This window comes from Crocodylus siamensis, chromosome 2 (genome assembly GCF_052110815.1).
Source record: "Crocodylus siamensis isolate JL-2025a chromosome 2, ASM5211081v1, whole genome shotgun sequence".
In the NCBI taxonomy this organism is placed as follows: domain Eukaryota; kingdom Metazoa; phylum Chordata; order Crocodylia; family Crocodylidae; genus Crocodylus; species Crocodylus siamensis.
This window is the reverse complement of record NC_143396.1, coordinates 228,860,065-228,887,894: the sequence shown is the minus strand read 5'-3', so window position 1 is coordinate 228,887,894 and position 27,830 is coordinate 228,860,065. Positions and strand designations below refer to the sequence as shown.

Genomic DNA, 27,830 nt, shown 5'->3' with positions numbered 1-27,830 from the left:
ATAAAATAACATTTATTACTATTTTAAACAAGTCTCACAAAGTAACATTTAGAAACACAGGCCTAAATTAATTTAATACACAGCCATTATAACAATTTGGTCATGCTATAAAATTACTGTATATAAAAGATTGCCAACAAACTAGGTGTTAAAACCGTTCTCCCTTTTGGAGTCTACTCAGAAGTTAAGACTTCCAGTGTAAGATGAGTGGTCCACAAATAGATAGCAAAAACTGCTGTTTTACATAAATTCTCTTCTCTCATTCTTCCAACAGTTCACAGTGTAATAGCTGCATGCATTGGCTGTTTAGTTCAATATCATGCTAGCAAACAAACACCCATCTATTTGCTATCACTCAGTTTTAAGTTAATGCATGTCTATGTGGGAAAAGCAGGGAGAAGTTAACCCACCATATTTCTAGTGAGCAGAGCAGGATTCCACATGGCTTGAAATTTTATATAGGTGCTCCTTCCATCCAGGAGCAATGTGTGCTAGGTATCATAATGGATGAGGTGAAACATAGAAGATCAAACAGAAAAAGGAAACCCTTCCATCAAATTCACTGCAAGGCAGCTACTCTTTGAAAGTCTAGTTAAAGCTTTTCTATTAGCTTATTTGCAGTGTGGTACAATGATACCACCAAGCAAGGTTAACTGCTATACCTTTGTCATACTGTGTACTTTTCACCAACATCCAGTGCATATTTAAAGTGCAAATCTCTAAAAATTTATGACACCCCCCTCCCTATTTTATTTTGCAAAGAAAACAAAACCAAACAAAAGTTTGGTGGCTGGGCTTCTTTTGACTTGTTCATAACAGCAACCATGATTAATAAATCAAGCAGAGCAAGACAGAGCTGGGTTCACCTTGATTTTCGTGACAGGAAAGAATCCCACTGTCTGCTCATTTCTTAGCACAGTGTTTCAGGTAAGCCTGACATTAGCACTGCTATTATTTCAGGGGTGGGCAAAATGCAGCCCACCAGGCCATTCTATCTGGCCCACAGGGCCCCTAAAAAAATTTATACAGTTAATATTTGTCTGCCCCTGGCTGCCTGTCATGTGGCCCTCAGTGACTTGACAAAACTCAGTAAGCTGCACTCCACCTGAAATAATTGCCCGACCCTGTATTATTTCAACACTGAATTCTTCCAGTCACCCCAAGAAAAGGCTTTGGGAAGGTGACACTGCAAATCCAAGAAGATAGCTGATAACATTGAGACACAAGAACCTACAGTTCTCCTGACTCCTTAATGACTGTTAAGCACTCTTTCTGGAATGTAATGTAGTTAACTGTTAATAGGGGCATCTACATATGCACTTAATCAACTTTGCACTAAATTAACTCTTCAGTAAAGCATCACCATCTACACATGGCAGTATTAGGGTGCAGTAAACTAATTAACTCCACCATAAGATAGTACTGTTGGGGACAAAACTATCTTATGACAGAGTAATTAACTGTGATCAAATGCTCATGTAGATGGTGACCATGGGCAAAAATTGTACCTGGTCAGCCTAGGCAGCAGGGGGCCAAACCTCTGCCTGTTGCCTAGCCACATGGCTTATGTTTGGCACACTCATGCCCCAGCCAGCCCCTCTGCTGCCCGACACTACCACACACAGCCTGGGGCTGACACACCCCTCCCCCACCCCCACCCCCAGCCTGCTGCCAGCCTGAGCCTGCTCTACTCTGGCTCAAAATGCTGCTGTTCAGGGTACATGTGTAGATGCTGCATTTGGGAGTAGTTCACTCTGGCCTGAACTGCTCCAGAGTTTATTGCATTGTATTAATTGCACATGTAGATGCACTCAATGTGTAGAACAATATAGGAGCCATGAATTCCACTTTGTTCTGTATAGCTTACTCTACTCTGTCTCTCAGTACAGCAGTATTTGGCACTAACTCCCACTTCCTATTCTGTTCTCATGGTGTTAGTGACATGATGAAGAATGCCGAGCATTTGAAAGCTTGTCAAGCTTTATCCCAAACATGGAGCTCAATTAAAAAAAAAAAAATCACCCAAAAGAATCCTTGACTCATGATAGTCTCAAAATTTCTCACTTCAGTCAGAACAGAAGAGCTACCACATCTGTAGCTACTCATATACTTGCATACCACATGCAAAATAGGCTGCAGCATTGAAAGGTCTCTCTCACACCCACTCTGCTGCCTCATTTAATCTAATGAAGAGTTAATTAGCTATAATTTAATATAACCAGTGAATTCTTAACTAAAATGACAAAGCAGCAATAGCAAACTACATAAACTATTTTGTGCCCACTGTTCTGACTGGTCGTATTCTACAGTAACACTATTGCATATTCCTCTCTAAAGGGTGTATTAGAGCTATTTTCAACTATCTGGAGTTGCTGTTTTCCTCTGCTTAACACCCTCCTTCCCACTTTATACATGCTGTCCAATGGGGTGTAGAGGAGATAAAACAGGACTCCAGCATGACACAAGCATGTGATGTGTCAAAGACACTGTATGTATGGTGGTGATATGGGGCATTTTTTCTTTGAAAGTACAACTAGCAAAAGTGAGCATCTGCTGTGGGCCCAGGAGCTATCCAAGATGAAAGCTGTGGGCAGTACTCTGAAGTAATTACATAAGCTACAGTTACCACTGGCCCTACTGTAACTAACTGATATAGCAGGTATCCCACATGCCCAGAGAATCACAGTATGTGTAACTTTGGAAAACCTTCATACCAAGACTTAGGGAATCCAGTTCAGAAAATAATGCAGACGGCAGGACAGGGTGGCACCTTGGAGAATAACTTGTTCAGAAAGGCATAAGCTTTTGTAGTCAGCAGCCTACTTAATCAGGTGCTACAAATAGATTTGTTAGGGAACACAGGGGTACTAACTAAATAGAAAGGAATAAAGACGTTTAAACATAAAGGGTAGGGGAAGGAAAGGACAGGGAAAGGTTATTGCCAACAGAGGCAAAGGTGGATTGAAGAGATCAAAATAAAATGAAGCAGTTAACCCACAGATGAGTGTAACAGTCACAAAACCTAGTCCAGATAATGGGATAAGACTCCAGAGTCTCTGCTGAGACCGTGCTTAACACAATCTAGGCTGCAGATGATTTCTGGTTTTGCAATTGCCCACCCTGACCTGCCTTCTGCTTGACTTAAGACTAATGTGGTTAACAACCTCTCTCATTAGTAAATCAGGAGTAGACCAATTTTGTAAATAGTTCATCCTTGCTGCCCTTAGAAGACTACTTTGATAATTCTCCCCCACACTCAATAGTGGTCTGTAAACTACAGGAGGAGGGATTGTACCTACTTGGCAATTCCTCCATTTACAAGCATTCAGAAGCGAAGTTCTGTTTCTACTCAGGCTTTTGCTTGCACTAAATATTGGCATTTTCCATACAGTATTCAAAAGGCACAAGCCAAGCCTGCTTGTCTAGTGAAGAAGACATCTGATCAAGTGCAATGAGGGCTTCAAACATCCATAATACCGTTCACTATCCATTGCTAATTAAGCAAACAAATCTGGTGCTCCAGTGTTGAAGCGATGAGCCTGGTGACCACCTATCTGTATAGCTCCCACCATGACCAATCACACTTTCTATAATCAATAGAATCTCAATAAAGCCAGGAGACTATTCCTAGAAAAGTACTTTCAAACAGCAAGCTGAGTACCAGACAGCCAGCCAGGCCCCTGGAATAGCAGACACTAAAGAGAGGAGAAGCAGAACGCATCCAGGTCAACAGAGACTGCCTGGGTGAAATATATCGAAAGCAGAAAGTGCTCTGCAACTGTTTGTCAAAAAGGAACAACAGAAATTATATTTGACTCTTACCTCCCATGGACACTTTATCAGCAAGAAAGTCATAACTTCCTGTAGGAAGGTGCAGAGTAAGTATAAACAAAGTTAATTAACACTGAGTGCTGCTTTTAGTCTTTAACTTCACACTGTTCATTTGCAGATTGATTATCAAAGTTGGGATTCTCTTCAACCAAAATTAGACTTAGGGAAATTAAGGATGCTGTTTGTAATACCAGAAGCTGCATAATACTTGTCTGGGGCCAACTGCATCATGGTTCTCATCTTTGCCCTTGCATTCAAAAACTTAGCCACAACTTCAGAAGTACAAGGCAAAGTAAAAGTGGGGATGTGCTTGCTTTATTCCCTCACTGTTTGTTCCTGATTGAGCAATGTGCTTATTGTTACCATTATAATTTAAAATTAAACCAAAAGAGCATCAGGAATAGAAAAAAAACCCCTAGAAGTTAAAAAACCTGAGTTGGAAAAACCTGTATGACATTTTATCGATTTTTAAGAAGGGAGAAATCTGCAATGACCCATACAGTATATTTAAGTGCTTTTTCTAATCACTACTTCACACTTTTCATTGAAAAGAATTTCTTTATAACAATCTGCGGGTTTCACCTAAAATGAACCCCTATGACAGGGGGACATATTGCTTCCCATAAATATTTACTTTCCTGTTCCTATTTCCAAACCCCTTTCTTCTCCTCTACCAGCTACATGCACGTTTAATTCCGCTGCCTATATCTGTGCTTTTGAAACATGTGAGTATCCTCAAATCAAAGCTTATGAAAGGTATTCTCAAGCCCCAATCTTCTGTTTGTTTGTTTCTGGCAAGGTATCAACCTCCTTAATTTACTGCAAGATTCTAGAGCTGTGAGGGACTGCATCCATTAGCCTGTGAAAAAGAAAGTCATGTTCTGGCTAATATCACAAGCCACTTAGGGCTAGTATGTCTATGAATTCAATCCTAAAGCATCTACTTTTTATTTAATGTAAAGAAAAAACAATAGGTAATTTAACTCCACTGGAAGCCGTGTAAAGAATTTCCATTTCTTCATTTAAAATAAATAAATATATAAAAATATTTGCAGCCTTCTGGGTTATGATGTTGAGAGGCTAATGTATCTTGGAACAGCCAATTATGGGCCCATGACTGATGGCACAAGATTGTTAGCAACACCTTTTTAAGGCATAAACCCATGACAAATATTAGGTCTGTTGGCTACAGATAATTGGCGTAATAGTTGAAGGAGCAGAAAAGGCACCCTCACATATATTTAAAGTGTTCCAATCCTTGTGAAAGCATAGCATATAAAGAGGTTTTACATAAAACACTGCTGTTTTGGCCTTCATGTTCTAAATGTTACTGTCAGCTGGACAAAGTTGACAAGCAAAATTGTTTCACTGTTACCCAAGACTGATCTACAAGCAGCACTATTCAGGGATAAAAAATTGTATCCGTCGTTTAGGTAAAGGCCTCTAATTAATCAAACAGCAGGCAACCTCAATTCAATAATTCCTAAACCAGGGAACAAAATGCACAAAGGTGGCATCCCCTGGCTTTGGTAAGTAACTCTTTGGGTGAGACAAGAGTATGGAGATGAGCTAATTTTAAAATGTTGCCTGAACATTTTCAAAACAAACATTTATACAAAATCTTTGTATACTGAATTGTTCCAGAGCTTCTTAAATAATTTAATGCCAAACAAGAAATAGTTGTTAGTTCTCTCCTTCTTCACCTTCTTCTTGTTTAATAACTGGGATACCTGGAGAGAAAAAAAAGAGAGCGAGAGAAGTTCTACTAGGAATCACTGACAGATTCATATACAGAAGTCTGATGGCAACTTACTGGCCAGCTAGGACAGGTGAAGAGAAGCAAGAGATTAGGTACTGAAGTCTACCCTTTAGGTATGACTGACATTCTCAGAACAACAGCTCAGCTGCCACAAAATCGTGTGCTCCTAAAGTTCCTGTCACTCCACATGTGCAAATTTGCCTAACCTTCTCTTCAGTCATTCTGGCTCCGAGTTCCTGTTCTCTCCAACCATTTGCCTAAATCATCCTCTCTTCTCCCCTCTCCATGCACTCTTCTCCCTCATCCCTTATTACCCAAACCGCCCACAAAGGACTTCCAGAATTTTAGTCAATAAAAAGGGAGTTCATAAAATCATAGAAATTAAGGGTTGAAAGGGACCTCAAAAGATCATCAAGTCCAACCCCCTGCTGTGGGCAAGAATACTGCTGAGTTCTTTCATTTCTCCTTTATGGCAAATCTAAATGCTTTAAGAAGTACCAAAAAAGGTTTATAATCTTATGATACTAATGTAAAAGAATGTTTTTAAACAAAATATTTAAAAATAATTTCCTATTTTACCTGCTGAGACAGTTTGGGAATTCTGTGTTAATCCTGCAAGCAATCACATTCCTGTTTCTGGAAGCAGAATTCAAAATGCCTGTTCTTTCCAGGATTAAGATTTGTCCATACCACCAGTTACTAGTAAGGAAACCCTGAGTCCTGAACTTTGAGTCCTAAGCATGTTTTAGTTTAAGCAGTCTGAACAAGATAACTTGAAGGCATGCTAGGTAGTATGTGAAGATCATATTGAAGCAAGACCTTCTCAACAGTTATAGTGAACTAGGAGCAGGAGTACGTCAAATGTTTAGGACAGAGATTCTTTTAATTAACTTATTTTGAGGGCTGAAACTAACTAAGGAGTTCCACAGAATCCACTTTTTCCAACTCTCCAAAATACCTAAATCTGTACAGGAAAAGCTGAGGCCTTGGCTGGCTAATTTATCTAGCTTAGAAGAGAATGTGGTTTGAGAGTAACAACTAAAAGGCAAAATAAAGGGTATTGCCCCAAGATCCCACAGCTGGACTGGTTAGGTGCTAATCCACTGTCCTAGTGTTTACAGCAGATTAAGCCAATAAACTTTCTTACTAACTGCTCACTTGCTACCCAAAACTCACCATCTAGTTTTTTCAGCCTAGGCACTCGCTTGGTGGCTTCCTCAACCCAGTTGCTCTGCTGGTCAGCGGAGTACTTCTCTTCTAGTGGATTGCCAACGAACACCAGATCTTCCAGTAATGGCAAGTCTGCCAGTCTCACAAACTCTGCTGCAGCCACAAAAGAAGAAGTAAAAAAATTGACTGTGGAACATGAAAACACATCTGCACCAAGGCTGTTTTATGAAATCAGCAAAGATGCAACCAGCTTGTTTTTGGAAAAAAAAAAAAGCAAGCATTGTCACAAGGATGAAGGATGGAAGGTCTCACATTATAAAAAAATGTATAATGTAAGTTAATTAAAAAAATGGGAGAAAGACAATTTAAAGAATAAACCCCACTTGAAACTGAATATACGGAGTTCAAAAATATTGAGAAAATCTCTTGCACAAACAGGTATCTAGAGAACTTGTTCACTGATAGAAGGCACAATGCTATCAGCCGTACCATGACTCAGATTGACTCACTGGGTGCACATTCACTATATACAGTAAGAAATTGCAGAGCAGAAACCAGGAGTCCTGACTCACCCCAATCTTTCACCAAATTATTGGACATGTATAGAATCTTCAACTTCTTCATGACATGGATCCCCTTCAGCTTCTCAATAAAGTTGTATGAGATCCACAGCTCCTCTAATGTATCGCCAACTGCTTCCTGAAAAAAATGAAAATACTTCTCAGATAAATTTTCTCATAATTCTCGGCTTCCTACTTCACCCTTGTCTCACAAAAAAGAGCCACATCCTTCCATATTCTTTGCTTTTTTCTAATTCTGGATGACAAACACCCAAGCAAGTTCAAACCCAAAATTTCTGAAGCAAGTCTCCTGGGCTATTGGCGGGGGGGGAAAAAAAAAAATCAAGACTCCAGTAAAATATAGTGGGCAGGTCTACACATGCGCTTCAACATGCCATAGATTATTTTACTGAGCATTTTAAAGCATCATGTAAAAAACTATGACTTTATGCTACTACTCAGTAAAATACTCTACTGTTCATTAAGTGTCACTGAAAAAACATGCAAATGCCTACTGCACATTAGTGCAGCCTAACGTGCATTAATTTAGCACCTCATATTGGCGGTACTAAATATACATTAGAAAAGGCGCATTAATGTATGTGTAGATGCTCCCACTGAATGTCTAAGCAGAGCAGATGATCTACTCGAGTCCTATGGATAGAGAGGACTGGATTTATCTGTATGCAGACAGTTCTATGGTGCTGATGACTACAGTTCACCACCAACATTAGAAAGCTTTGTTTATGAGGAACTGCCTCAAACAAGTGCATATTTGTAACTAAAGGGTTAACAATGCACTTCCTGTCCTCAGCAATTCTCCAACAAGACATGACTCTCAAAGAAGAATAACAGTCATCTTGGTACATTCACTCTTGTACAAGATGGTGACCTTGGCTTTGAGCTAGGCAACTGTCTTAAAAAGTTGTATCCTGCAAGCAGGAATGCAGACTCTTTTGAAGAAGAACAAAATGCTTCTTTTTATTTCTTTGCTTTAAATCATTCAGTTCATAAGAATGTGTCCTGTTCTCATCAAACGTAGCAAAATTAATCCTATTCCATTTCCTCTCCTCTAGATTGTTGCCTTACTTTCTATATTGACTCCCATCCCTGGCCTTCCACCAATGTCTGTCCCAGGCCTTTTATCCTGCTGTTAAGAGTGCCAATGATCTCCAGGAAGTGTAGTGACTCATAACGTAGGTTCCAAGGCTGACCAATATGTGCAGTATTGGAACACAATCTATAAACATCTTCTGGAAGGAGGAAGATTCATTTAAGCAAAACCATCAGAAACTGTTATTCAAATACTATCATGGGAGTTTATGGCACATTGGAGCTTATGATGCTTTGCAGATACAGGAAATGCAAGTTTTTACTTGCAGATCTTTCAAGTCAATAGCCTAAAATTGCAACTCCTATGCATGTAGAATCTCCACTGAAAATACTGGACGTTCAGTGTATAAACAATCAAATTCCACATTAGAAAATGCAACGCAACAAAGGGAGTCTGAAAAAGTGGACTGGTTGGGAGCATTAGGGTAACAGACAATGTACATTTCAAAGGAAAAGTGTGTTTGTCTTTATTAGGATTATTGGTTTTGCAATATGTTTTTATGTGGCAGATTAGCATTGAGAATCTACACCAGTGTTTTAAGGTCAGATTTGATGTGAATATAGTTGTCCAGTACAAAATAAAATGGGAGATTATTCTGAGCTTCAAAAGAACCTGTAGGAGGGCATGAAGATGGGTAACAAAAGGAATGGTCAGACAGTAAAACTGAGGTGAATGGTGATGAGAGAGGTGGGAGAAAAGGGAACTCCCCTATGCTTTGGTGCTAGAGTAATCTAGAACTTCTTTGCTTAAACTAAAAAACAACATAAAATACAAAGTGGGACATACCAATCCATTTAGATTCTTTATGTTATTTCTCCCCAGTGACAGGATCCTCAAGTTTTCTACAATGGAGAAAGAATTTATTTTAATAAATTGTTATTGTTTAATAAAGTAAGAATCTGTTGCAAATCTTGGAAAACTGCCTTCCAAGAACCATTAACATCCTAAGCAGGCTGTACCAAGGAAAAAAAGATTGAATTTTATTAGCAGATGAGATTGAGTTTTATTACTAGATACTACACTTGATCTGAGCACATACAGCATTTACTCAAATACAAGACAATGTTTTTCCCCCAATCAGCATGGGGAGAAAAAGCTGTCATCTTATATTCACTTATGAAGCAGAAAGGGGAGCAGGTTCCTGCTGCAGCTCTGACTCTGGCCTTGACCCCAGGTTGGGGGGCAGAGTCAGACCCACACCAGTCCCACCCACTGCAGCTTCTGCCTTCTTGCCCCTTACTGTAAGGCACAGCTTGGCTCCGGCTTGAGCTGGGCACAGGGCATGGAACTCCTTCCTTTGGCTAGACAATAAGCAACGCTGACACTGCTGCATGGCCAAGGAAGAGCTGAGCTTCCATGTCAGCACAGGACAGGGCAGATCAGCTCAAACAACATCTAGCAGGAAAGGGGAGGTGGTCAGGGGAAAGAGGCAGAGATCAGCGAGGGGAAAGGCAGAAAGTGTGGGGAACTGGGGGTGGGGAGGGTGCAGGTAGCAGGGGAGCAAGAAGGCTTCCGTGGGGAAGAGGTGAGCAGGGCAGGGGGCAAGGGTGGGGTGTACATGACACCCCCCCCCCCAGCCACTGCTTTCCCTGCTGTAGCAGTGGGAGGGGGGGCATGGAAGTTTCAAGGCAAACCTCTAATACTTAGACTGTATACCTGGAAAACTATAACAAATTTATAAATTTTCCATATGTAGAATCTAATTATGCAGTATTATATTCAAGTATATGTGGTACTGTTCTGTCTATGAATTGCAATGAACAGGTGGAGTGAATGCTTCAGAATGTTGTAAATAGATATAAAAGCTTTTATTCTGTAATTTGCCAATTCAACTTTAGTTCAGGTAGGTGTGGAACAAGATCTGCTCCTGCTTTAGTAACCCGTTACGACAAGGGTGGGCAATGATTTCAAGTGGAGAGCTGCTTTCAAGTGGAGAGCTGGGAACCCCTCCACACACCTCATGGTACAGCAGCAGGCAAGGCGCTCAGGGCACAGGCACTGTCAGGGTGCAGCTCCAGCCAGTGCTGAACAATTACAGCAAGGGGTGCAGCCTCCCCTGGGCCATCTGTGTCACTGATGCTCCCTGCCACTCACATGCAGCCCCTGCACTGGCACAACACAGGAGGGAAACCTCACGTGCTGGTGCTGGCTGCCTTCCCCGCTGCAGCTGTGCCACAGGGGAGGGAAGCCCTAGGCGCCTTCCCCTGCAGGGGTGGGGAAGGCAGTTAGCTGCAGTGCCTCAGGCTTCTCTCCAGTGCTGCACAGCCCCCGCAGGGAAGGCAGCCAGTTCCAGCCTGTGGGACTTCCCTCTCATGCTGTACGAGTGCAGGGGCTGCACATGAGTCGCAGGCAGCACTGACTGTACAAACTGCCCAGGGGAGGCTGGGCCCTCTCACTGATGTACAGTGCCAGCTGGAACCATGTGCTGCTGGGCACCTGTGCCCCATCTGCTGCTGCCACTGCCTGCTGGGGCTGCGCACCATGCGGGAAGTATGAGGGGGTCCCCACATCCCCCAACCCCCCTCCCACCTACACGTTGCCCATCCCGGCTATGCGCTGTCACCGCGCATCCCCTTCGGCACAGGCTGCACACTGCCACCAGCCCCATGCTCCCACCCAGCTTCAGCCCCATCACCACTGCTTCCCTGCTTGTTGCTCGGAGCCAGCAGGAGACCAGGGAACCAAGCAGGTCCCTGGGGGCTGCAGCAGTGGAAATGACAGCACCAGCCCCATGCAGAAGCTGCAAGCTGCCTGAATCAGGCCCGTCTGCCCATGAGGGTGGGAGCAAGGCAACAGGGTATGTTTGTGGGGAGGTGGTATACACGTGTGCGTCTTGCTCCCACTCTTGCGGATGTAAAGGCTGGGCAAGGCACAATTTGTTGGCTGGCACCGCAGGCTGGATGAATGTGCTTGGCGGGCTGGATCCAGCCCATGGGCTGTATTTTGCTTCTCATAGTGCAGGGGCAAGCAAAGTTACTCTGCTGGTCCTAGTTTCACATTGCATGCCAACCAACACTATGAGGACAGAGACCACTACTAAGACAACAGATTCAGTTCCAGAACAGAAGACTGCACTTGGTGTCCCTGAACAGCACCTGGAGTCCAGTAAGAGGTGTCAATTATTCTAGCCCACTAGATTCTAACAGCAATACCACTCTGATGCAATTTCTTTTCAAAAGACCCATACTGCTCAGCCAGCAATAGTTTTAGCAAAATACCAGAACACCTAAAGCTGTCACAAAAAATGGTCTTTTAGTGAAACTTAATTTCCAGCTGTTACCAAATCTTTTTACTAGGTGTTTACATGCAGAAAACTCTAGTACAGCATCCAAAGTTAATCGCTAACCACTAGTTTCATAGTTTGTAGAGTTGGAAGAGACCTGAACAGATCATCGAGTCCGACCCCCTGCCATGGCAGGAAAGAGTACTGGGGTCAAACAACCCCAGCAAGGTGTTCATCTAGTATCCTCTTAAAGACCCCCAGGGTAGGAGCCTGCACCACTTCGCCTGGAATTGGTTCCAGATCCTAGCCGCCCTGACTGTGAAGCAGCGTCTCCTGATATCTAGCCTGAATCTACCCTCTGCTAGCTTGTGACTGTTATTCCTAGTCACTCCTGGTAGTGCTTGGGGGAACAGGGACTTCCCCAGTGCCTGCTTGTCCCCTCTGACTAGTTTGTAACAGGCCACTAGATCCCCCCTCAGCCTTCTCTTGTGGAGGCCGAACAGGTTCAGGTCCCATAGCCTCTCCTTGTAGGGCCTGCCCTGCTGCCCGCTGATCATGCGAATGGCCCTCCTCTGGACCCTCTCCATGTTGTCCACATCCCTCCTGAAGTACGGTGCCCAGAACTGGATGCAGTACTCCAGCTGCGGCCTGACCAGTGCTGCATAGAGGGGGAGGATCACCTCCTTGGATCTGCTTGAGATGCATCTGTGGATGGACGACAAGGTTCAGTTGGCCTTCTTAACTGCATCCCCACACTGCCGGCCCATGTTCATCTTGGCATCAATGATGACTCCAGGATCCTTTTCTGCTTCTGTACTGACAAGAAGGGAGTTCCCCAGCCTGTAGGTATGCTGCTGGTTCTTCCTCCCCAGGTGCAACACCTTGCACTTGTCTTTGTTGAAACCCATCCTGTTCTCATCCGCCCACCCCTGTTACCTGTCTAGGTCCGATTGTAGCCTATTCCTCCCTTCTAGCATGCCCACTTCTCCCCACATCCTAGTGTTGTCTGCAGACTTGAACAGGGTGCTTTGTACCCCCTTGTCCAAGTCGCTGATGAAGATGTTGAGATGATGACCGAGCCCTGCAGAACCCCACAGTCCACATCCGCCCAGGTTGAAAATGACCCATCCACCACCACTCTCTGGGTGCGGCCCTCCAGCCAGTTGGCGACCCATTTGACTGTGTGGGTGTTGACACCACAGTCCCCCAGTTTCTTAATGAGAACGTGGTGAGAGACAGTGTCAAAGGCCTTCTGAAAGTCCAAGAAAACTATGTCCACTGCTACCCCTGCATCTAAGGATTTGGTGACCTGGTTGTAGAAGGCCACCAGGTTGGTCTGACAGGACCTGCCTCTAATGAACCTGTGTTCATTGCCTCTAAGCATAGTCTCCCCTGCTGGCCCCTTGTGGACATGTGTCAGAATAATTCTCTCAAATAGCTTGCCCAGGATTGAGGTAAGACTGACTGGCCTATAGTTTCCCGGCTCCTCCTTCCTCACCTTTTTGAAGATGGCAGCCACATTGGCACTCTTCCAGTCCTTTGGCACCACACTAGAGCACCACGAGTGCTTGTACAGCCGTGCCAGGAGTCCCGCAATGAACGCAGCTAATTCCCTCAGCACTCTAGGGTGGAGATCATCCGGACCAGCTGATTTGAATACATCCAATCCCTCCAGAAGTTCCCTAACTAGTTCCTCCCTGACTCTTGGCCTAGGTGTACCTCCCCTGCAGTGTAAGGGGGGCCCAGCGGGGGGGGGGGGGGTGGCTGATCTGGTCCCTGCTCAGGAAAATGGAGGCAAAGAATCATTAAATATGTTAGCTTTGTCATCTGGTGTGATGACCAAATTTCCTAATATGTCCTGCAGGGGCCCCACATTACTCAGAATCTTCTTTTTGGCCCCTATGTATTTAAAAAAGGACTTCTTGTTGTCCTTGATCCGGGAAGCTAGTTCCAGTTCCATCTCCACCTTGGCCTTCCTGACTGCTCCCCCACAGCCCCGAGCAACCGCAGTATAATCCTCCCTGGTGATGGCCCCTGCCTTCCATTGGGTGTGCACCTCCCTTTTAGCCAGGAGACATTCCCGGATGCTTTTGGTGAGCCATGGGGGCTTTTGCGCCCTCCTGCACCCTTTGATCCGTGTTGGGATTATCTTTTGGACTTGGAAGATCATCTCCTTAAGGAACAACCACTCTTCCTGGACACCTGGCTCCCCAGCCCTCTAGGTCCTCAGTGCTTCCCTGACTATTCTCCTTAGCTCATTGAAGTCCACCCTCCTGAAATCTAGGGTTGCTGCCTTGCTGCAGGCCTTTGCCACCTTGCACTGGATGGTGAATTCCAGCAGGCGATGATCACTGTCGCCCAGGTGGTCGAGCACCCGCACCCCCCTCACCAGGTCGTCACCAGTGGCCAGCACCAGGTCCAACAAGGTGTCTCCCCTGGTGGGGCTGTGCACCTCCTGGGTTAGATGGAGGTCCTGCATTCTGGCTAGGAACCTACGTGAGCGGTCAGACCTGGCTGACTGCTCTTCCCAGCAAATGTCTGGAAAGTTCAGGTCCCCCATGATGACCACATCTTTTGACCTAACTACATCTGTAAGCTGACTTAAGAAATCCTGGTCTAGCTCTTCCCCTTGGTTGGGAGGTCTGTAGTAGACCCCCACCGTTAAGTCTCTTTCCCCTCGACTGCCTGGTATTCTAACCCAGAGCACTTCAGAGTGCCCCTCCTCTGATTCTTTGCTAATTGACAAGGATGTGTATTCCTCCTTAATGTAGAGCACCACGCCCCCACCTTTCCTCCCTGTCCTATTCCTCCTGTAGAGCCTATAGCCCTTGATATTCACCCTTGAAATCAAGCCCTCTCTCAAGATTAGACCTTACTTAATGATCTTACTCTGCTCCTGTTTCAAAACTGCTTAGAAATGTAGCACATAAAATTCAAGAAGGAAATAAATAAATGTGCCAATCCAATACCAAGGGGTGCTGCAGAATTAGTGAAATGGATAGGTTGGGGGTTTTAGACTGCTCAGGAGTGATTGGCACTGGCCCTTCACTGCATCCAACAAAAGAAAGGCTGTGATAAAATCTATGCACAGTATGTAAAATATACAGGGATAAAGGTAAGCTTTCTGAAGTTCAGGTGCAATTAGAATTTGTAATGAAAACTCAAGGCACATGCACGTCATCAACTAACAAGAGTGATTTCTTGTGAGAAGAACACTGTGTGGAGTAGAGATGAAAGGTAGCCAGATGAAGTGATCCCCAAACTGGAAGGGGCAATGCTCAGAAATGGAAATCATAATCAACAGCCCCGAAGCTTATCAGAACCATATTACCCTGAATATTCCAAGTCCCCCATGGCATAAAAAGTACCTCATGATCTAGCTAAATTATCCTCATACTTTCTGGATCTGTGGGTGCATCTACATGAGACATTTACTGCAGTTGCTTAATTAGCTCCATAGTAACTGTCTCAGTGTCTACATATGTAGAGCTATTAGGAAGGAGTAAACTAATTAACTCTGCAGTAGGTTAGTACTTGTAAATACAAGTACTGTCCTACAGTGTAGTATATTACTCCACAGCAATGAACATGTAGATTCCAACACGGTTGGGGCATGAGGGTGCTTCAGTATGGGGGATGCCTGCCAGTTAGTCCCACACTGGAGCACCCTCATGACCCAGTCAGCCCCTCCACACCACACTGAACCAGGCCAGAATAGCTCCAGGCTGGCAGGCTAACACCCCTCCATCCCGGGTCCCCTGCCAGCTGGGGTTGCTCTGACCTGGCTCAACATGTTGCAGTCCCAAGCATATGTTTAAATGCAGCACCCTGGAGCAATAAATTCTGGTGAAATAAACCAGAGTTTATTGCTGCACATTAATAGCATGTGTAGATGCACCCTGTGATTAGAAATTATGGGTGGGATTTTCAAAAGTACTCATCACTGGTCTTTTTGAAACATCTACCAACTATTTTTTAACTTTAGTAACAAATCCAACTTGTCAAATAATATGTTTAACATTTATCTATTGACTTGTGCTTAACAAATTGTAAAAATTGGTAAAATGGTGTGATTTTAAATTGGGGAATACATCACTCTTTAAATATTCTGAGAAATACTTCCTGCTCCCTTGGTCCACTCTCTGCTTCATATGCAGATATGAGGGGCTTTTTTCCCCCTATGCTGGGGAATACATCACTCTTTAAATATTCTGAGAAATACTTCCTGCTCCCTTGGTCCACTCTCTGCTTCATATGCAGATATGAGGGGCTTTTTTTCCCCCTATGCTGATTGGGGGAAATTGAGTAAATGTAGTATGTACTCAGATCAAGTGTAGTATCTTTTTTTTTTCTTGCTACAGCGTGTTCAGGATGTTGACCTCTCTTGGAAGCAAGTTTTCCAAGATTCACAACCGACTCCTACACTCTTTAAATACCCCGAGTAATTCTACACTTTGGAAGAAGCAAGATCTCCTTAACCTAACTCTGACAGTAAGTAAACCACACAGTTACCGTATTTCACGAGTAATGTACGAGTTGGGTTTTGAAGCCCATTTTTTGGGTCTAAAAAATCAAAGTCGATTTATATGCTGCTGCACCAAAAAAAAAAGAGAGAGAAAGCGTGCACAGACCTTGGCATGGCTGGGCTCAGAGCTTGGCTGGCATGGCCCCATCCCCTGTGAACACACTGCCTGGACTACAGCAGCACTGCTTGCAGGTGATGGGGCCGCACCACCCAAGCACCAAGCCCAGTGATGTTGCTTGCAGGGTATGAGGCAGCGCTAGCTAAGCGCTGAGTCCAGCCCTGTCCCTGTCCCCTGTGAGCAGCACTGGGCTTGGCATTCAGCAGCACCACTCACAGAAGACAGGACCAGGTTTGCACGTGAGTGGCACAGCCCCATCCTGTGAGCCTGGTGCTGCTTGCAGGGGACAGGGACGGGGACAGGCTTAGCTGGCGCAGCCCCAGCCCACATGAGCGGCACTGGTGTGGCCCAGCCAGCGCCGCTCACAGGGAATGGGGCCACGCCACCCAAGCGCTGAGCCCAACCACTGAGCTTGGCACCACTCACAGGGGATGGGGGGACAGGACCAGGCTTGACATTCGGCTGGGGATGAGCCGCTTGCAGGAGATGAGGATGGAAACAGGGATGAGGACAAGCTTGGTGCTCAGCTGGCATGGCCCCATCCCCTGCGAGCAGCACTGGCAGTGTCGCTTGCAGGGACGGGGCCATGCCAGCTGAGTGCTGAGCCCAGCCCTGATTTACACACTGTACCTAGGAAAATCCTTACCTTTCAAATCAGAAAGCCAGGGGTTGACCTATACACTGTGTCGACCTATACACCGTGAAATATGGTAAGTGTTTCTTGATGTGACCCAAAATATCTTCTTTGCACATTGCTGATATAGAGTTTATAGTTATTTAACAGACTTGTTTTTCCAGGGGATATAGTTATGCATCACAATTGTTTTTGGAGGAAAATAAAGAAAACTTACTGTTGAGTCCATGGGCCAGATTCCTTCATGCATCTTCTTAATGGGCTAGCAGGCAGCCAAAAGCCTGGAAGCCCTGAAAGCTCAGCTCCCACAGCGTCTGAAGAGCTTGGCTTCCCAAGATTCATAGCTCCAGGGTAGTCTATCAGGCCAAATGCCTAAGCCTTGGACTCTGGGACTCCCCAGGTCCACAGGTCAGGGGTAAATCTGCAAAACCAGATGGTCTTGCTCAGATCTAAGACTCTACTCCCTTTATGAATTTCAAAATGTTTTATTTTCATTCCAAATCAGAACAAAGCCAGATTTCTAAATACCCAGATCTTCTGTAAAATGGAACTACCTTTCTTCAACTAGCTCTGGTTTACTTTAGCTTCTACAGCAGGCAATACTGTAAATACAGAAGTACTGTATTACATACTCTCCCCAAAACTGATGTGGAAATCAGCTCTCTCTCTTTAGACTTGTCTAGATATTGAAGATCTAAATTCAGTGAGGTCATACGTGTGGCAATATATCTTGACATTTGTACAGGGAAAATACTTTCGACCTTCTGCATGGGCACAGGTTATTCCAAGAGCCACTTCTGATGATAATATTGCTGCAATTTTTAATGATCACCTTTAATTTTTGAGGACAGAAATTAGAGACGATAATCAAGACAACGTCAAAGGTTGGACATGTCATGTTATGGAATACGAGTAGTCCAAACAACTAGGGAAAAGGCAGTCACTGATATATCACTTACTTAAGCCGTTCAAGTTGGCAATTTTTTCAATGCAGTTTGTAGACAAAGACAATTTCCTTTAAAAACAAGAGTAATTAACAACTTATGTTAACAGAATGATAAGAATCACCAGATCAAAAAAAATTCTTAAAAACAAGACTTTCTTAGAATAAAATCTTATTTTACTTTTCTCTGATTATGTAACAAACCGACTTTGTACCTATAAAGCCCTTTTCCTATCCTCATATTAACCCTCCTTCTAAGATTTATTTATACTTTTGGGATCTTCCTACCAGTTGTATTCCATATACCTAGGATCCTCTTTTTTAGGTCCAGTTCAAAGGCAAGTTAAATGTTCCCCAAACTTTTCTTTGTGAAGCTGTAATTCAACTTCATTTTTGTTCTTCCTTCCTAATCATACAAAAATTAACTTGACCATGTTCTCTTTGCATATCCTTTAATTGAAAGCAATGTCCTAAACAGGAGCCCAATGAATTGTCATGAATAGCCTATACTCGGACATCAAAACTCCTATTACTGTAGAGGACCAGGAACTCAGAATATATCATATTGTTCTGCCCAGAAATCTAATACCCCAAGCATAAAAAAAATAATAAAATTACATCTGATTTATATAGAGTTGACTTATAATCAACTTCAAAGAAGAGCTTCAAAAGAAGGAGTAGTGCCAAGATGAAAACTACGCAGAAATGTAAGGAAAAAGGAAAACAGGGCAGCAAACCCCGCTAGAAATAACGATAAAAAACATACAGTTTCACTTCCTTGGCCTCTGATGCCTTTAGACTATTTTTTTCTTCCTAAGGCACTTAAGAAAGTGTTGACTTCTGTACTAGCAGTATTTGTGTCCATACAATAAAAATACTATGTCAGAATTTTTTTCAGTGCAGTTTATTTTAGTATGTTTCTTGCTTTTAGTCCTTTTCAGAGTTATTTGATTTGCTTGTAGGAATTCGTAAGGGTAGCAGTAGTTCAAGATTTTTATCTGTAGTTATTGACTTGTACTCAGAGAAAAAGTTGCAGGGTCAACTTATAATAGAAACAATATGGTATGTCTGTCCGGCATAAAGCAGTGCCATGTACAGATACCAAAGCTGGGTTGGCTATTAGAAGTAGCATAGCTGTGTTAGTTAATTAGCCGCTGATTCTGAACTCAAGCTAGTTCTAAACAAATTGGTTTGGGTACCTCTGTGTGGCACTAGGGTTTGGCATATCAACACACCCAGTATGTCTGTCATTCAGTTGTTAGGAAGTTAATACAGAAAATAAATTTTAGTACAATTAGCATACAAGAACCTCAAGGATTTTTTACTACTGAACAGAAGCTCACAAGAAACACCCGAGTAGCTTGATTTTGGCACTGCAGACTTTGGCTAACAATCTCAAAAAGAGACGTTAGCAACAGCCTTTGTGGCAGCTACAAGTCTACAGGAGTACTGAAAGGTTCTCAAGGTTCACTACATGTGGACTGCAGATACGGAATAAAAATTATACACCTGAATACCATCTATTAGCCAGTCTGCGGACTGGTATTCATATGTATAAATATTCATAAGAATTATGTTTCCTGTCTTCCCAGGTAAACAGCAGTGATAGTATAAAGCTGAGAAGTAGAAGGATGCTTGGATGAGCGGAATGGAAGAGCTTCAAAAGAAGGAGTAGTGCCAAGATGAAAACTACGCAGAAATGTAAGGAAAAAGGAAAACAGGGCAGCAAACCCCGCTAGAAATAACGATAAAAAATGAGTATTTCTAGGATTGCTTTTTTAAACAGAGCATACTCGCAATTAACAAGTGTGGACAAAGATGCATCCATCTTCTCTACAGGAGGAACCTGGGCATACAGTTTCACTTCCTTGGCCTCTGATGCCTTTAGACTATTTTTTTCTTCCTAAGGCAAAAAAAGGAAGAAAGGAATGGTCAGTAAAGAGACAGTGAATTCTATTTTCTGTTTACAATTAAATATTAAATCATGACAACCTATATTAAGGTCTACACTTACTTTTTTCCATTTAAATTATTTCAATGGATTATAATTTTCAAACAGTTTATAGAATAGTAGAAAAAATTCAGTCTAGAAGGGACTTCTGGAGATCATCTGGTCCAACCCAGATGACATCCAGCGTAGGATCATCCCTGTCTACAGACAAATGTTTGTATAACCTGTTCTTAAAAAGTTCTAAGGACTAGGATTCCACAATGCTTAACCATTCTCAGAGTTTGAAAGTTCTTCCCAATATCTTTCTTCCTAATAACTTTCCATCTACAAATGTTGAGTGGAATCACATCTTCCAAATTATAATAGCAGATTTTTAAAACAGTACCAGACCTAGGGCAGACCTGCGGAACCCCAATTAAAACTTCTTTCCAATTAGACAGAGAGCCATGAATAACTCCAGTTTTGAGCACGATGATCCAGCTAATCACATATCCACTTCACAATACTTCCATCTAGCTTACTAATGAAAATGTTGTGGGAAACAGTGTCAAGAGCTTTACCAAAGTCAAGGTACATCACATCCACTGCTCTCCCTCATCTACAAAGCCTGTCAGCTTGTAGGAGGAAAGCAGACTGGTGAGATATGACTTGCTCTTGATAACTCTATACTGGCTGTTCCTGAACATCTTATTATTCTCTAAGTGTTAAGAAATAGATTCCATGATGACAAGCTGTCACAGATTTCCCCAGAGGTGCACATGCTTGGATTCAACAAACTTGTATTGTCTCTTTAAGTACCCCCGGTAGCCAGCCCAGGTATAGTTTCCACACTGTAAGTCAAGACTCAGCAATTTGGCTCCCAACACACTGGTTATCCATGCCTCTTCAGAGAGCTACCTTCTGGCTTAGCTCCTGGAGAGGGTTTTTACCTCTTCAAGGAGAAAGGGTGCACCCAAAGTCACATGTAGTAAAGCAGGCAGCTCATCTCAGACAAAACCATTATTTAACAGGAACACAGCACACAGAGTCCTTGGGTCTGAAAACCCCTGGCTAACTCACAGGTAGTCTCTGCCAGGAGAAACAGCCCCAGCTATTCTCTCTCAGGGCTCTCAGGCTTCTTTCTCTTGTCTTTGGATGTCTTCATTTTGAAGACCAGTCTCTCTGCACAATTCTCCTCTCAAGTACCTTCTTGATACCAAAACATAGCAGGGAGTCTCTTCAGGTGCTTAGCCAGAATCCATTTGGTATGTCAATATAGGCAAGTTAGCTCTTTATTGTTTGATGGCATACTAATCACTACTAGATCACTTAGGCTGATCCTGCCAAGTGATCTGCTTTCAAATAAAATTAATCCCTTTTTTTCACCATGTACAAGCTAGTCAGGGAAACTGAGGCATGAAAAATTATTAAACTATCAACACAATGAACCCAGAAATATTGCAACAAAACCACCGTCTGTCACATATGCTCCATAATTTTTCTGGGTACTGAGGTTCAACAGGCTGGTCTGTAATTACCTGGACCTTCCCTCCTTCTGTTTCTTAAAGATGGGCACTGCATTTGCCTTTTTCCAATATTTTAGGACCTTGCCTGACCTTCATGAGGTCTCAGAGAGAATAGCCTAAGTGATTCTCAACTGGGGTGTTGTGAGATCCCATCAGAGATGCCGTAATACAGAGGCTGCTGTGGCAGCAGCCAGGCAGAAATGCCCCACACATACAGCTGCATCATGCATGCACTCCTGCTGCACTGCAGTTCTCTGATAACCCTAAAACAGGCAGATCTGGCTTGCTATGTAATATGCTTCCTGGTTTGGTTCTCCTCATGTACCTCCTAGAAACAGCAGCACAAAGCACAGTTCCAATCATGTGCCTCTCTTCCTGAGAAGAGGGTGGGAAAGGGGCAGGACAGGCAAAGCCAGCTCTATCTGTTTTAGGGTTAAAAGAGAGCCCTAATGCAGGAAGACTGTGTATGTGGCACAGCCCTTTTCAGGCTGACCGCAGCAGACATGCAGGGCAGTTTTACCTGGAGGCAGCAGTACCCAGTTGAGAGGCAGAGGGGTTGCCTTTTATAAGCCTTGCTAGCTGCATCTTAGTTCATGCTTTGGCCTTCCTGATTTTCCCCCTGCAGATTTATACTCACTCCTAGTAATATAACACATTTACTCCACAGCTTTAAAGAAAGTCAAACGATGAGCTATAAGTAGTCACTGGCCCTTTGGAGTCATAGTTTATTTAAGTACTAAGCCAGCTTTTGAAAGTAGTATCCTCTTGTGCAGATACAAAGGAATTGTTTTCTTCATTTCAGTTTATTCAACTAGTTCAGGTCAATGATTAGTTCATTCATAGTTGAAAGACCAACTGGGAAATAAAAAAGACAAGAAACCTTGTTTTCTTCTTCATAACTTATCCAAATTAAAATGAGGTGCAAGAGGATGGCTATTAGAGCTAGAACTAAGAGGAACCAGGTGATGATGAGAAATAATCAGTTCAATTCACTAAAAATAACCATTTTTGCTTAATAAAAATCAGTTCTAAATTAAAAACATTTTTCCTTTATGAATTCAGTATATTTAAATTTGTTTTAGTTAACTAACCAATAACAATTTAAAAATGCCATTTGTGCATTGTAATTGAATTCTAATTTCAGTCCAAATTTAGCTTTATACAAATCATCCGGAGGAAAAAATAATCATCTAGAAAATTAGAGATGTGTCATTTGCCATTTTCTACCATATTATAAAAATGGAACAATTATTTGGAGTTCTAATTTTAAAGAATAATAAAATAAATATGAATAGCTTTAGTACAGCCTTCTGCTAGGTAAAAGGAAGTACCATCTTGTACCAAATAATGAGAATCAATTTCTCTTTAGGAAGACAACTAAGAAGCACAGGTAAAAAACAATTAAATTAAAACTTTCTGTTAGAAGAGTTGCATCGCTCAGATTTGAATCAAACTGCTTTTAATGTACAATTAATAGAAGTAAATTCTAATGCAGGACAAACAGTAGGTTAGAATGCAATCAAGACTTGAGATCAAGTTCCACTGCATGCCTCAGAGACATAGGTGGGGTGTAGGGAAGAGGATAATTAAAAAGTAACATCCTGAACTCCAAGCCTCCTCAATGCTCCTTCCTTAACACTGATCAAACCTTCTGATACATTTCTGTTACCTCTGATCAACTTTAAAAAAATCATGTCAGGGCACAGAGTGGAAAGAGTCAGAATCTTATTTAATTCAAATTCCTAGAAGTAGTATACTCTGTAAGAGTTTGCATTTTTCTCCCACTGTGATGCCAGGAGTGAAGTTTTCATAACCTTAGACTGAAAGAAACACAGAGCATTAAGCAATACCAAAGCTAAGTAAGAATCTACTCCCCTGTAATTGAAGATCATACAGATTTACAGTACTCTTGGGTTCAACCTGCACACTCCACACCAACCCCAGAATACTCTAAAAACAAACCACTGTAAATAGCTGCTCTAGCAAAAGATATGAATTTGAATGTACCAGTATGTAGGCAGGGGGATGGGGGTGGGGATGGAGTGTGTGTTGTTGGGTGGAGGAGGGAGAATGGAAGGGGGAATGACACACATGTCCTGATCTAAAGCACATTGAGATCAGTGGAAAACTCTTTGGGATTTCAGTAGGAAGTGAAGTATTCCACCTTATTGTTTGATGATCTACAAAAAAAAAAAAAATCCGAACTTTCTACAGCTTTCAGACTTAATTTGGAGGCTCTGAGTCCATAAAGGCATTCCAAAAACAAGGATCTGTATTGACAGTGTATTTGAAGAACGGTAAAAAAACCACCCCCCCAAAAAAACAACAACTACCTTGCTGTTAAGATAAACAAGAACTGCATCACAGACAATATAATGGACCCTTAGGCTGGGAAAAATCACCTGCGAGTATTACATCTATGAATCATTTTTAACCTTCAGAGTATTTAGTTCTGAACTGGCTTTTAATAAAGTTATTGTGGGGATTTTGGCTTTATACACACTTGGAACGATTTCCTAATTCCACTGTATCTAATGGCAAACCCCCACTGAGGGTCAGGATTTCCTACTTGGTTATTTTGTGCTAGGGACAAATTCTGATTAGATGATCAAGAGTGAATGGTGTGTAACCAAAGGTCAAAAACTAGAAAACATTCTGCAGCACAAATCTTGCAGCTTCAGATCTTACATCAACATACAATTTGGCAGTGTTAGACAAGACACCAAAATGGGGTGGGTCTTTCATGATCAGACGAATTTAACAAGAAGAGAGCTCAGGAGTTCAAATGTATTTTCATATTCATAAAATAATGTTACTTCCTTAATCTTATTTGGTGGCTGGTGTTTCAATGTTATTGTAGTGAACTTGCCGAACTGCACAAAGTCACTCTATCTGCAACTGAGATCTGTGCCACTGAGTACCACAAACGCTCCCGCACACACTCTCATACTTACCCATCTGGCTAGAGCTTCCTTGATAGTTGTTGCTTTTGCCTTGAAAAGAAAAGAAAAAGAATATTTAGTGTATTCTTTTTAAATAGTTTATCTTCCTATAGCCAATTTTAAGAAGCAGGAATAAAGGACTACCATTCAAAATCTGCTCTTAATTTTATTCATTCATTCAGTGAGTCAGTCAACAAGAAGTTCAGAAGTGGTGCAGTTGCTTTTGTTATATTCAGATGCATGATATCTCACACAGACAAGCACATCATCTTGTCTATTCTCTCTGTAGATGTGGGTAATGCAAGACATTGAACACTGCATCAAATTCTCTGCACATGATACAATTCTTCTGAATTCAGTGAGAGTTTTCTTAGTGATGAATTTGGTTTAATGCTCTTAGCAAAGCATACTTTCTGTAACAGTGAATAATCACTGAGTTTTGCATCTGGAAGGCTACCATTTTATCCTTTTATAGACTAGGCCTTTCTGAGATGCACTGAGGAGAACTTTACCCATGTTGCAAAGGACCAGAAGTAGGTTATGGAATTTTCTTATTTTAGTTGAATTTCTCCATAAACATTTGTAAGTCTGAACCCTTTACATTACTGAAAGACATACAGAAAAATCTGAAAGCTATTATAGACGTCTTTTAATGAGCTATCCTACAGTAACAACAGAATCTTGTCTCACCAAAAATATCACCACCAAATTAGAAGCCATGAGATTCTCAATGTACCTTCAACCCAATATTAAGGAAGAGAGAGAAACACGTAGAATGCTCAAGAGTTTAACAAATTCTGATTCTAATATGTGTATCAATGAAGGAACATTATTACTGAGTCAAGAATCTGTCACAGAAAAGAGCCTGTCATTTTCCTCCTTTCTTGAAACTCAGGTGTGAACATCTCTGCTGATCTCATGAGTGGCAGTACAGTACAGTGAGAGAGGGGGTCTCTCAAGTAACCAGATACCAAATGGCAGGCACATACATGCCTTCAGTTGGGGGTCCAGATATAATTGAAGTATAGAGAGAAGATTATTCACTGTCCCCTGAAGATTTACATATCTAACTAGGGAGCATAGCTCAGAGTTTTTTGGAGTGGACTTGAATTTACCCCAAAGAACAGCCCCAATAGCCACACCCAAACCAGTGCAGCTGCGCAGTATTTGACACCACAGATGCATGCTGCACATGCAGGTGTTTTCTGTGCTGCAAGGAAGCAGTGTGGGGGTATTTTTGACCCCTGGATATCCAGGGGTCAAAAAAAAAACCGGCACAAAAAAAAAAGGAGCAGCACACACAAGAACAGTGTGAGCTGCTCAAAACCAGAGCCTGGCCAGCCAAAGCCATACTCAAGCTGTCAACCAGGCTCTGAGTGGCAGGATTGCCACTGCTGCAGTCCCAGGAGCCCCCCAGGACCCCAGGTAATGCTGCTGGGACCAGCCCAGTGCTGGCCTGAGCCTCCACTACCCCACACAGGGTAACCTGCCACACACCAGAGGGCACATGGCACAGCCATTCCCAGGGGACAACTGGTGACAGCACAAGGTGTCCCACTGCTACTTGTCCCCAGGGAACCCAACGTCCATGCTCATGTGGACACAGCCAATATATCTTCTCTTCCTGCCACTGGAGAGCGTCACCCATCTGAGACATGGTGCACAACTGACCTTGCTGTAAATCTGACACGAACAAGCCCATTTCTGAGACTAACTTCACCTGGGAACAAACAATTTTCCTACAGTGACTCCCAACATCAGTAGGAGTACACCAATGCTGTCTTCTCTCACTATGCTTATTTAACCTATACCTGGAACCTGGGCCATTCCCTGGGTGTGGTGAATAAGGGCGACTGCCCCGGGCCCCACGCTTTAGTGGGCTCCACAGAGCTGGGCTGGCTTCGCATCCAACTGCTCGCTAACCCCTGTCCTTCCCCCGCCCCTGCCACATCCAGGCCCTGCACAGGCTGATTTGCCCCAGGCCCCACACCCTGCTGTGCTTGTCTTTGCCTGAAACAAATCATGTCAGATGCCTTAGAGCAGTGTTTCTCAACTAGTGGGTTGCAAGAATATTTGAAAGGGTCGCAAGCAAGTCCCAGAAAAATGTGCAAAAGCATGGGTTTCCCTTTGCTGGGCACAGGGCTGCAGCAGGGCAGGGGGTTCGGAGGGGGAGGGAGGGGGATGGACAGAGGGGAAGGCACCTGGCCCTTCAGCAGGGGAAGAAGGCATAGGCAGTCCTTTGCAGCGGGCAGCTGCATGCTTGTGCTGGTGGCACGGGGCCAGTGCCCACACATGCAGGGGCTTGCGCTTTCTGCTTGGGAGGTGGGATGGGAGCAACACTCGCTGCTCACTCTCCAGCCCAAGTGGGAAGCTGGAAAAAGTAACATACTTTAAATACCTTGGAGTAACCATCACAGAAGATGCTACATCAGAAAAAGAAGTAAAAACAAAAATAACCATCACCATTGGACAAGCACCAAAGCTGAAGAAAGTCTGGGCTAGCAGCAACATCACAATAAAAACAAAACTCCACCGACTATATGCTGTCGCCATTTCAACAACTTTCTATGGCTCTAAGACCTGGATATGCACTAGGGCACTGGTAATCGAATTGAGACCTTTGAAATGCGGTGTTGTAGGAGACTTCACGCATACCCTACACTGCACACAACTACCAAATCTGTGAAAAATCAAATCAGACAAGAAGTTGGCAAATATGACCCCTACTTGAAATCATAAGGTGAAAGATGCAGTGGTTTGGGCATGTAACAAGAAGCCCCAGCACCTTTACAACACCATCCTGCAGGGGGCTGTGGACGGACCAAGAAGAGGAAGACCTAGGACATGGTGGACCACCAGCATCAAAGACCAGAGGGATTACAACTGATGAATTGTACAAGAACGGGGGAAAGTTATTGCTACACCAAACGTGCCTAACAGTCTGTGTGGCCTCGGGACCGACTTGAGTCACCTTGACTGAGGTTCAAGGCAGGCCAAGTCACCCAAATCCTACGCTGCCAATTATCCCAAGCCACTGAGGGCTAAAAACATCCCGCCAGACAGCTGCGTTTGCAGGGACATGGACAACCATCAACGAAAGTGTGGAAACAACCCTCCTCCACCCTGCAGAAACACCCCCTCTGCCCCGGGCGGGGTGACCCGCAGCTCAGCCACGCCGGCAGCATCTACGCGTGGTACCGCGGGTCCGAGGGGCTGCCCCAAGTGTCTGCTGCCGGCCCAGGCCCAGCACAGCCCCGCCAGCGTTCCTGGGGCCGCCCCGCCTGAGGCAGCGGCCGCTCGGCCGAGCCGGGGAAAAGCCCCGCGCCCCGGGGCCGGCCAGACTTCCAGTCACGTCAGGCTCGGCGCGCCCCGGCCGGACCCGAGGCCCCCCCCGGCCCCAGCCGGGCCCCGCGCCCCGCGCCGCCTCCCTCACCATTCCGGTTGCTACTGTCACCCAGGCGGTTGCTAAGGCACGCTCGGCTTCTGCGCATGCTCCACCAGCGCCAGTGCAGACTGCGGCCGCAGCACCTGGGGAGCATCGAGGTGCGCGGCCAA

The 27,830-nt window shown here is 43.7% G+C and overlaps 1 protein-coding gene across 1 annotated transcript; it reads right to left on the bottom strand.

Moving 5' to 3' along the window:
- Nucleotides 1-27,830, bottom strand: DNAL1 (dynein axonemal light chain 1). The gene is made up of 8 exons (XM_090033307.1): nucleotides 27,709-27,830; nucleotides 24,288-24,326; nucleotides 19,671-19,780; nucleotides 17,894-17,949; nucleotides 9,221-9,276; nucleotides 7,333-7,459; nucleotides 6,767-6,913; nucleotides 1-5,561 (listed from the first exon to the last, which is right to left on the bottom strand). Exons 1-8 carry the CDS (start codon nucleotides 27,709-27,711, stop codon nucleotides 5,515-5,517), a joined length of 585 nt encoding a protein of 194 aa, XP_089889433.1. The 5' UTR covers nucleotides 27,712-27,830; the 3' UTR covers nucleotides 1-5,514.

Excerpts from the sequence above, each read along its gene's own strand:
- DNAL1 (XM_090033307.1), bottom strand. Across the intron at positions 7,460-9,220 it reads TAAAGAATCTAAATGGATTG|GAAGCAGTTGGCGATACATT; the intron begins GTATGTCCCACT and ends CATTTTTTTCAG. Across the intron at positions 6,914-7,332 it reads TAATTTGGTGAAAGATTGGG|CAGAGTTTGTGAGACTGGCA; the intron begins GTGAGTCAGGAC and ends TTGTGGCTGCAG.